Genomic DNA, 11645 nt, shown 5'->3' with positions numbered 1-11645 from the left:
CCTCTTCCCACTGAGAGTCCTCCCCTGACTAGAAGTCACTTCAATGACTAGACATTTCTTTCTTTCCCTGCTCATGGGCTGTCCCCAGCCCTCTCATCCCTTGTAACATCACTCACCCTCATAAGGGGATGAACACTCGTCCTCTCCTGTTCATTAAATTGTTTGTGGACATCTGCCCCTAGACGACTGCAACCTAACATCCAAACCCTTAAACACTAACACTCCACCTCCACCACATCCTTCTCTGAGGCACCATTTCTGCCACTCCTCCATCTGCCAACATCAACCAATGTCACTATTCTCCCTCCCTCACCCTTCACAGCTATCACCTGCCTCCCTCCACTTCCTGCTTCCAATGCCATCACCCTGGTTCTCCTTTCCAGTGTGCACAGGGCCCTGGAGAGCATCAGCTGAGAGATTGTAAGAATTAATTACCAACTTCCTCAACCATTCACTCATTCAACAGTTATTTATTGAGCAGCTAGGACAAAAAAGACAAACTTTGCCCTACCCCCCAAACTTAATCCCAGAAAAAAATAAGTTAAAACCAAACATGTCAGAGTGCCCTGGAAAAGGTAAGGCTGAGTAGTGACAGGTAATGTTTAACTTGGGGTGCTGTTTTACACTAGGTTATCTGTAAGGCCCCTCCTCCCCAAAGAGGCTGGCATGACTAAGGTCAACCAACAGGGCCAGATAGAATATAACTTCCAAGAAGGTATGCCCTCAGTTTTGGTTAATAAAGATCCAGGGACTTTGTTTCTTTGTACTTGGAAATACTTGGCCAGAGATGGGGCTAAGTGGTAGAGTAATAGTGTTGATCAGTCTTTTTGCTGACCAATCTGTTCTTAAAATTTGAACTGTATGTCATTTCCCCTTACAAAGGGAAAAACTGAAATCAGAAAGAATTAATCATTTCCATGCAACTATCTCCCTTGAGGGGCCCATTTTCTCATCTGCCGCTTCTGTGGGAACACTGCCCAAACAGAACCTTTAGCCTGAACCTTAAGGACTGCTATTCAAGTATCTGTGAGCACCGGCCACGTGCTGGTGTTCAAGTGTGGGTAGACCAGAGGCCTACAGCCACTACAGTGAGATGGCTTCCCTCAGGAGGTGGAAAATGGTATTTGCTAAGAACCAATATGCTCCTCTGGGTCTCTCCCATATTTCCATGGCTCTCTCCTTTGGTTATTGCTAAACCTGGACTAGGCCCACTCCTCTCTTTATTTTCATGTACCACTCACTGCTGCATCTTATCTGAAAGCCATGAACATATTGCCATACTGAGGAAATCCCCACTAAACACTGGGCAACGGATTAAGATTTAGCCAGCAAACTGGTTTTAGCCACATTCCTGTGCCTACTCCCTGCCCCCACAAATTACGCCAGGGCTAGAGAGAACTTCCCTGGGCTGGCTCTGTGGGGTGGAGGTGGTATACAGGGAGGATTGGCTCTGCAAGTGGCAAAGGCCTGAATAAACAAGAACTTTCCAGAACTCAAGACATCTTGGGTGTGGCACTCACAGGGCCATGGCCAGACCCAGAAGATGGGCTGTTCTGGGCATGGCCCAGCCAGCATGTGGCCAGCCAAGGATGAAATGGCCCAGCCAAGGGTAGGAAATGGGATACAGTCATTTAAATACGCCACATTATCACAATCACTGATTTCTCCAGAGCTCCAGTTGTACTCTCAGATAATCATAGGCAGCTAAGAAGGCAAGGCCTCATTTCCCTCTATCTTCAGAGCCTAGAACTAAGTTCAATAGGCAACTAGAAACTGTATGATGGAAGAATTTCAGATTTTAATTAGTGTCAGTGAGCATTAAAAGTCCAGTATTATAAACCAATCATCAAGGGCCAAGGCATCCTAAAGTAAATCCAAACCTAGATTTTTTTTTTTTTTTTTGGTAATGTGGATTGAACCCAGGAATGCTCTATTACTGAGCTACATGCCTAGTCCTTTTAAAAAAAAAATTTTTTTTAAACATTTGTTTTATTTTAAGAACCAAGTTGCTCAGGCTGGCCTCAAGCTTGTGATTTTTCTGCCTCAGCTTCCAATGTAGCTAAGGTTATAACAGTAGATATGCACTACTGTACCCAACTTAGCCTCTACTTTTATAACTGACATCTCTTAGCAGCAAAATTTATTCCTTGAAAAAAAAAAAAAGCCAAAGAAGATTTTCTCTTTAACTACTAAAAAAGGGGGAAAAAAAAAAGATGTTTATGGCTTTGCTGATAGCAGGGAAAAAAAGCTAGTTGAATTTAAAGGCAACCTCAAGTAGTTAATGAACAGTAGTATTGTGACTGGTCCAGATGGATTGATTTTTTTTCCAAGCAAAAAATCAGTTTTATGAATTTTAAGAGGTGGTATGAGGGAGGTTGCCCGGATGCTTACTTTTATAATCCACATGGCTAGTCAATGATTTTTGGGAACCACTGTTTCTGGTAGGCAAAACATTTGAAACCAAGACTATCCCAGGAAATTCGGTTCACATGACTGTCTTGCAGTAATGCATTCAGCCACCTAACAAATGAACTCAAGAATGGTAACTTTTTTCTAGCTTTGTGACCCTCAACACAACACTTAACATTCTGGGCTTACACAGTTAAACTGAGGGAGACAGAGACCCTTTTCAGCTCTTAGTTTAATTTATGATGTGGTCACTGGTAGAAAACCAAGCCCGTTTTTATCAGTTTGTGAGAAGGTGCTTAATCCCTTTGAGACTGAGCTTCCTTATCTATAAAGATGATAAAATTGGGAGAAGCCACTTTCAGCAGTGTGGGGGGAAAAAGGACTTCCATAGTCAGGCAGGCAGATGGTGTCAAACCTTAGCCCCCTGTAACTTTAAAGCAGGTTACCGGACCTGAATCTACTTTCTTCATCTGCGAAATGGGGATAAGAAAGTCTGTCGTAAGAACTGTTGAAGAATCTTGTTTATTCTACCTTATGGTAGGTACAGAGTAAATCAGTTACCTTTGTTTTTTTGTACCAGGGATTGAACTTAGGGGCACTCTGCCACTGAGCCACATCCCTAGCCCTATTTTTGGTATTCTTTTTTTTCAGGGTCTCACTGAGTTGCTTAGTGCCTTGCTGTTGCTGAGGCTGGTTTTGAACTTGTGATCCTCCTGCCTAAGCCTCCAGAGCTGCTAGGATTACAGGCATATTGCACCATGCCCAGCATCAGTTGCCTTATTTTATTCCTATTTCACACTTGGCAAACATGAAAGGGATATCAATGTGCTAAAAAAAAAAAAAAAAATTCAAATCTCTTAGGGGAGTGGTGTGAGGGGTTTGTCATCAGATTGATTCTCCCTTTCTTCCCCCTTTCCCACAAGAGGCCTACCTTCTGGTCAACTGCCTATCACTAAGGTTACCACAGTGGTGCTGAAGGAGTAAGGACAGGAGGCTGCCAGGAACAATGGGCACAAACCATGGGAAGTACTGTTCAAGAAAAGAAAAATGATACGGCCCTGACAGAGTCCTGCTAGGCACCATCTCAGGCCTGCTCTGCAACAGCTTCAGGAGGCCTGAAGAACCAGTTTGGGTCACCAGGCTAGGAGACTTCCATCAAAGTGCAGTTAGCTTCCTAATCTCAAGGCAGCTCTCATCATTCCTGAGACCTGGCCGGCAGGACAGTGTGGTGGGACAATGTGGAGTAAGAGGTCCTACTATGAGCAGCGGTTTTAGATTCAAATTATCCACAGGAAGAAAGACTCTTTGCATGTAAACATTTACAGGTCTCCAAAGCCCTGGGAGACTGTCACCTGAGGGAACTGGAAGTGTCCAAAGTCAAGCTCAGGGAGGGAGAAGATGCAGCACTGCTCCAGTCTTCACCAGTGTGTTCCTGGTCTGGACCCTGCAAGGGGCCCCAGATCGCATGTTCTAGAGGCTGGCACTGGTGGCATTGGGTCTCCTACTGATGGGGGGACTCATTATCACAACACAGCAACTGCTCTTAGGAAGGGAATGTGTTTTAAACTTGGGAAGAGTCATAATCCTGGGATATTTCACACACATTGGCAGCTTTAACCTCTAACAGTCACAAGACCTCTTCTCTAGGAGGAGGATCTCTCTGTGGTGTGAGGTACCTCCTTTATCAGCAGAAGTATGGTGAAATGAGCCAGGCTTATGATTTAGATTGTGTCCTGCATATAAACACCTGTGAGAACAGAACTGAAGCCACAGGGGATGTATTTAACAGGAGGTGATGACCAGACAGCTTGGTATACAAAAGGATTCTGGGTGTAACCCTAGGAGAGCCTGCAGGTGTCTGCGGTTCTTATATACCCTTCCCTTACTTTGCCACTTGCCACATCCCAAGGTCTGAAGGGCTGATCCTCTTCCCTAGGTGGCTTGCCACAAGTAAATGCCAGAGGACCTCAGAAGCCTGTGGTACTGAAGAAGAAAATTTTAGTCAGAGAAAGTACTCAGCTCTAGTGATGGGATTCTGGGCCACAGGTGGGCTTGATCCACACAGTCCTCAGTCCCTGGGAGCAGCTGTGTGCAGGAGGTAAATGTGCAAGTGGCCTGGCCACACTGACTGCCTACTCACATCACCAGTGCCAGGTATACAGTGGCATGACTGTATGTGCGAGAACTAAGCGCTCCACACAGTGGCATCTGAATCCCTTCCCCATTCCAGGCCAGATGGTCTTCCCAGACAGAAAGGTTCAAGGTCCTGAGGCTTGACTCTTCTAAGGCTCAAAATGGATTGTTTCCAGACTTGACTGTCTTTGTCTGTCTTAAGGTCTCCAACCCTCCACCCTCAGACAAACTGGGACAGATTGGGGACTTTGATGTTGATATCGCCAATGTTGATGTTCCGTGGGATCTCAGGCAGATTCATGTTCTTCACAGCAGACACGGCCCGTGCGGGTGCTGCTGAAAGGCCACCCTGAGGAAAAATGAGAGGTGAATGTGAGACCATTCTCAGTGACATCTGCTTAATGCTTTCAAAACAAAACAAAATACAGATGAAGGAGACCTAGAAAAATTCCAAACTGAGCAAATAACAGAATTTTAAAATTTTTATCCTTATTCCTCAAAGGCAGCCAACAAAACAATTGTTAAGGTAGCTGGGGCTTGGTATGGGGGACCCAAAGCCTGAGCTCATATCAGACTGCAAGCTCCTCCAAGATAGGGCTGTGTCTTATGCAGTTCCAGAGCCTCAGAATCTAACAGCATTTGGTCCCTGGTGGGTGTTAATAGATACTGGCTGAGATAATTTGAAGTGGTATATCCAAGCTGTAAAGAGCATTGAGGAAGTGCTTTTCTGGTTACAAAACAAAATCCTTTCCTCAAGAAACAATCTTATAGATAAAGGCAAAGCCACAGGTTCATTCAAAAATGGAATGTCACAGCTTTAGGGCAATTGCTTGCCAACTAAGAATGTGATATGGAAAAGGGCTGGCTTTGGAAATGTCATGTGGCAATAAGTTGGGACACATGGACGTGCAGGAGGTGGAGTGTAGCAGACACAGAAGACTAGTAACAAAAATAGCAGAGACATCTGTAACAGGCCTACAGGCTCACTCCCAGTGTGGGGAGGGGAAGAGCTAACGTAGGCTCTCTAAATTATTTCCCCTATTAACTACTTTCAGGATATGACTCCAATTCCACCCTCACCCAGCAAATCTCTGTTTCTTCTGGTTTCCAAACCCCTTGCCTCTGACTCACTCACTATTTCTGGAAGTTTTCCAGACTGCCTTTCTCAAAGAACTAAAGCTGCACAAGAGCTGCGGTCTGGAAAAGCTTCCTCAGCAGGACTGCCAATCCTCACGTAGAGAATTCCTTGTTTCGCAAGATCAGGTTCCATCATACAAAGCAAAGAAACTCTTTTTTAAGACACTCAGATAATTTAAGAGGCAATTTGTTCTGCTATTTCTGCTTAGGTGACTGCTTGTCTTTGACTGAGGAAGGGAACAGAAAGATGTCAAGGGGATAGAACTAACTTCACTCAGAACTTCTTATCAAGCCCAGCCCCATGAGGATGGATTGGGAATGATATTTTCAAATGTGGCCCCAAATCTGCTGTGGCCCTTTAACAGGCTAGCTGGAAATGAGGACATTGGAAACTCTGAAGATATTGGCTGTGAAAAACATCAACCTGCCTGAGATCCCACGGAACATCAACATTGGCGATATCAACATCAAAGTCCCCAACCTGTCCCAGTTTGTCCCAGCATATCCACGTGTCCCAGCTTATTGTCACATGACATTTCCATGATAAATGGCTGCTGGGAGATTAGAGTCATATAGCACACAAACTAGGAAACCACAGTGAACTAGAGAATGGGATTCTGGATCTCTCCAGGGAGCATGTGGCTTTAAGAGAAGAAATTACAAACCACAAACAGGCCATCACCCCCCAAGCCAGAAGCTGTGTGCCTTCCTCTGCTATTTGACTTTTCCATTCACACTTCCATCCTGAAAGTCTAAGACTTCAACTCTCCTGACTTGCTCAATTTTCAGGACCAACCTCCAAGTCAATAAGTTTTGATGGATACAAAGAAGTGAGAAGATGAGGATAAACCATTTCCTAAGGTTCCACAGCAACACAAATTGGCACTTGCACACATTCCTTTCTCTGTCCAGGCAAGCACACAGCTCACCTCTGATTTCTCCAGCCTGTTTTGAGCTTCAATCTGAGCCACAATTTCATTCATGTTTGTTTCCAACACCATCCCACCCATCACCACCTCCTGGAGGATATAGTGCACCTAGAAGGGAAGCAAAAATCACAAGGTCAGCACATACTCCAGTGATCAGGGCATAGCCCATGAGGTTTCCTTGTCCTGCAGCAGCAGAGTGGTCAAGTGGGGCACCTGGTCCTGATTCACAACTCAAGATTCCTAAGCCCCCTTTCCAGGGAGACCACAGGGATCTCTTCCCAACACGGCATACCACACAGCATAAATAACTTCCAGCAGCAGCAGCAGCAGCAGCAGCAGCAGCAGCAAAGGCGCCTGGCTACGTTCAAGATAGTGAGATGGAAGCTGACACTTTGGAGTCAGATACATCTTGTTTAAACTTCAGCTTGCTATTTCTTAGCCAGGTGCCTTGGGCAAATTATTCTTTCAGAGCTTCAGCTTCCCTCCAGGGCTACACTGGAGACTGGATGAAATAACTAGTGAATGAAGCATCTTGGCTGATGCCTGGTACACACTAGACTCTATGGCAGTTTTCACTAATATCATCTTCATCAACATCAACTGCATTCATCAGGTCCAGCTATGGTGGATCAGTCACTATCTGAACAGCTGAAATGGAATATCTCCCAAGTGCCTTAAGAAGGATCTTCCAGCCTACACTCCATTGGAAGGAAGTGATCAGAGGCAAACTACAGCCCATTCCTGAATTACCATCCTCACCCTGTCTTATAACTGAAATAAGAAGTAGGTTCTACATACTTTTCTAATTATACATTCATCTGTGCTCAGGTTCCACCCAGCTAGTTGTTCTCTAAACAAAGCTTAATCCCAAGGTACTCAACTGCTGTGATGGAACAGAGCTGTCTCAGTCACTGTAGCCCAGGGTGTCAGGAAAGCTATTACAGAAAACCCTGTGTGGACTAAGTTGGAGGTGCCCACTGGGTAGCAGTTCATATTTCAAATCAAATCATATTAACATAGCCTTTACTTTACTTTCCGTCAAGTTGGAAAGAAAGCAAGCATCACCTTCTATTGTCAGCTAAGTGCCAAATTATTAGAGTAGTCCATAGGAGGCGAGAAGGAAAAAACAATGGCTGGAGAGAGCACCGAGCTTCAGAGACAGTGTGAGAAGCACAGGTGGCTCTGATATCAGAGAAGTAGAAAGAGGATTTCAGGTGAAAGGTCCTGAAGAAGTACTTCAGATGGTCTATGGACAGGTGTGGGAGCTGCTGGATCTGGCTGGGAGGGCAGTATCAGTAACGGAAAGGGTGAAATCAAGGCTAAGAAGGTAGTTTCCGTCTCCAGCCTGGGCACTAATGACATTTTGGGCTCCATAATTATCTGCTGAGCTGTCCTGTGCACTGCAGCATATTCCTGATCTCTGCCCAGTAGATGCCAATAGCACCCTCTGGCTATAACAACCTAATGTCTCCAAACACTGCCAATTGTCTCCCAGCGGGCACATTCACCCCAGCTGAGTACCAAAGGTCTAGTCTTGAGTTAAGTGCCAAGTTACTTTCTAGGCAATGAGGAGTTGAGAAAAAGAGAGATGTTTGCATCTGAACACCTGTGCATTTTTTTTGGTCTTGATTTGTTACTTTTTTGTTCTTTTTAGATGAACATAGGAAAGTTATGGCCGATTCATTCTACTGTCTCTCCTATTCCCATCCACACTCCCCCCTTGCTTTTCTTCATTCCCTTTGGTCTAATTCAGTGAACTTCTATTGTTCCTTTCCCTTATTCTGTGTTAGCATCTGCATTATCAGAGAGAACATTTGGTCTTTGGTTTTTTGGGATTGGGACCAAAAACTTTTTAATTTAAAAAATGAACAAATTCTGATATTAAGAGAGAAGACTGGGTTTCAGTCTTAGTCACTTCTGCTATTTGATTCTGAACAAAATACCTAAACTTTCAGATCTACAAAATGGGAGAGCAGTGTGGTGGCACAAACCTGTAATCCCAGCATCTCCGGAAGTCGAGACAGGAAGACTGCAAATTCAAGGCCAGCCTTGGTAACTTAGCAAGGCCCTAAGCAACCTAGGGAGAGCCTGTCTCAAAATAAAATACAAAAAGGGCTGGGGATGTAGCACAGTGGTAAAGCACCCCTTGGTTAAATCTCCAGTAACTAAAAACATAAAACAAAAGGGGGTTTACCTCAGTGGTAGAGCACTTGCCTAGCAAGAGTGGGTTGGATTTTTAGCACCGCATACAAATAAATTAAAGAAAGACCCATGAACAACTAAAAAAAATTTTTAAAAATTAAACAAAAGGAATGGGAGAATCTCTGCCTGTGTTGAAAAGACTACATCGAAATGGAAGATTCCCAATGCATATGTGTGGCTAAGCAATGGATTCCTGAGTGGATGAGATTGCTGTAGTTTCCCTGGCCAGTTCCCCTGATGCTACACAACAAAGCCAGCTGACAGGGAGGAAGGAGGTCAACCTTGGCCTCACTGGAATTGAGGGAGAATGGAGCTGAATGTGACATCCTGAAGACTGAATGCCCACTAGCTTAGTATGGAGCAAACTCAGTTGCTATTTCCACTTGACAATTCTTCCAACTTAGTAAAGCAAGAGTATTCACAGAAAAGCAGCAAGACTTAACTACTTCATCTTTAGCTCCCAGGAACCGAGAGACTTGTTATCTTAAAACACCTCTTTACTTGGGAGCAGTGGTGGTGCCTATAATCCCAGCTGCTCAAGAGGCTGAGGCAGGAGGATCACAAGTTCCAGGCTAGCCTGGGCAACCTAGCAAGGCCCTGTCTTAAAGTTTTAAAAAGGCCCTGGGATGAGATGGGTACAGTAGTGCACACTTGTAATCCTAGCAACTCAGGAGGTTGAAACAGGAGGATCACAGGCTCAAAGCCAGCCTCAGCAACTTAGCAAGACTGTTTCAAAAATAAGAATAAATAAATAAATAAAAAGGTCTGGGGATGGAGCTCAGCAGTAAAGTGCCTCTGGGTTCAATCTCCAGCACCAACAAACAAAACCCTCCAAATATAATGAAAACAAAAACAAAAACTTAAATGCTGCTGAAGATCACCTAATCATATAAAAAATGCTCACAATAAAAAGCTAAGTACAAAAAGGCAAATTATGCTGGGCACAGTGGTGCACTCCTGTAATCCCAGTGGCTTGGGAGGCTCAAGGAGGATCATGAGTTCAAAGCCAGCCTTAGCAAAAGCAAGGTGCTAAGCAACTCAGTGAGACCCTGTCTTTAAATAAAATACAAAATAGGGCTGGGGATGTGGCTCAGTGGTCAAGTGCCCCTAAGTTCAATACCTGGTACCCACCCCCCTCCAAAAAAAGGCAAAGTATATTATTGAAAAATCCATCATCTGTATACTTAAGATGAATGCATAAAATGCACTTGACAGTAATATCTGCACTTTTTTTTTTTTAATAAATGAGCTTGTGATAGATCAGTTCTTCCTGCTTTTCCCACAGTAAGGAGAAGGAATGACATTAACGAGGGATATTTCCTCTGATCTTGGGAAAGGAGGACACGAAGGCAGGAGCATCCCATGCACATGCCCACACTGAGCCTCATTAACCATTTTTCTGTCTTTACACACCCTACACATGAGGTGTTCTGAATGTTATGCAATGTGAATTATGCATTACTTATATAAATAGAAACTTAACTGCCAAAGTCTCACATTTAGGTAATTTACAAAATGTTACATAAGACTGTTTTGAAACTATTTCCTAGTGAATTACACTGTTTGCACTTCCCCATCAAAAAGTAGCCTTTGGATGTATGAACTGCATGGCGGTTCCACAGAAAATGAAAAATAAAATTACCATATGACTCGGCAAAAGAACTGAATGCATACACCCAAAAGAACTGAAAGCAGGAACTCAGAGACATTGCAATCTATGTTCATAGCAGCAATATTTGACAGTAAGAATGTATAAACAAAATGTGATGTATCCATGCAATGGAATATTACTCACCCTTTAAAAGCAAAAAAATCTGGCACATGCTACACATGGGTGAATGTTGATGTAACTATGCTAAGTGAAATAAGCTAAGACACAAAAGACAAACACTGTAGGATAGGGACTTGGAGTGATCGGATTCGTATAACAAAATGTAGAATGGAGGCCATCAGTATCTGGAGGGAGATAAATGGTTATTGTTTTTTAAGGTGTACAGAGATTTGGTTTCGCAAGATAAAGCTCTCTAGAAATACATGGTGGAGACGGCTGCACAACATGAATGTGCCTAATGCTACTGATCTTCGAAAGTAAAAATGGTAAAGACAGTACACTTTATGTATATTTAATTATAATTTTAAAAAGAAACAGGCTTCTATCCTAGTACTTTTAATATTTATAATTTTTTGCTTAACCAACCCTTTTTTCACAAGTAGAAAAGGTATCTGATGTCGAGCATGTGCTAAGTACTTAGTGTTATTTATATAAATTTTCCGATGTTCATCTAAGGTAGGTAAAGTAATCTTCATTTTATATATAAGGAAGTCAATAAAACTATTCCTATGGCAGGACTGAATGCTGAATCTAGGTCTGCCTTCCTCAAAGGCTCACATTCTGGGCTGGGGATGTGGCTCAAGCGGTAGCGCGCTCGCCTGGCATGCGTGCGGCCCGGGTTCAATCCTCAGCACCACATACCAACAAAGATGTTGTGTCCACCGAGAACTAAAAAATAAATATTAAAAAAAAAAATTCTCTCTCTCTCTCCTCTCTTACTCTCTCTTAAAAAAAAAAAGAAAAATTCTCTCTCTCTCTCCTCTCTCACTCTATCTTAAAAAAAAAGCTCACATTCTGCCCTTTAGATGGCATGTCCTCAGAATCCCAAACTGTCTTCTATTCTTCATTCCTGACCTCTAATCCATAGAGAATCATTTTAAATATGCCTCTAATATGTCAAAGATCTTGTATGATTCTCCACAAGGCCTAGAACAATGCCCAATGCATTGTTGTGCTGAATGAATGAAAGCTTTCCATATGTCGGAGTGGCATATTTCTTCAAC

General features: G+C 43.4%; 1 protein-coding gene across 2 annotated transcripts in view; it reads right to left on the bottom strand.

Annotated features, from left to right (window-relative positions):
* Positions 1–450: 450 nt before the first annotated feature.
* Positions 451–11645, bottom strand: part of Ap3s2 (adaptor related protein complex 3 subunit sigma 2) — a 51557-nt gene continuing 40362 nt past the window's right edge. The window contains exons 5-6 of one of the 2 annotated variants that reach the window (XM_005320143.5): positions 6609–6716; positions 451–4891 (exon numbers count right to left, since the gene is read on the bottom strand). In XM_005320143.5, coding sequence (XP_005320200.1) covers positions 4763–4891; positions 6609–6716 — 237 coding nt within the window. In that variant the 3' untranslated portion in view covers positions 451–4762. The remainder of the gene's footprint in view (positions 4892–6608; positions 6717–11645) is intronic. The other variant, XM_040276279.2, reaches the window with a different exon arrangement.

This window comes from Ictidomys tridecemlineatus, chromosome 5 (genome assembly GCF_052094955.1).
Source record: "Ictidomys tridecemlineatus isolate mIctTri1 chromosome 5, mIctTri1.hap1, whole genome shotgun sequence".
NCBI classification, from domain to species: Eukaryota; Metazoa; Chordata; class Mammalia; order Rodentia; family Sciuridae; genus Ictidomys; species Ictidomys tridecemlineatus.
Note: the sequence above shows the minus strand (reverse complement) of the source record. Positions and strands in the feature narration are given on the sequence as shown.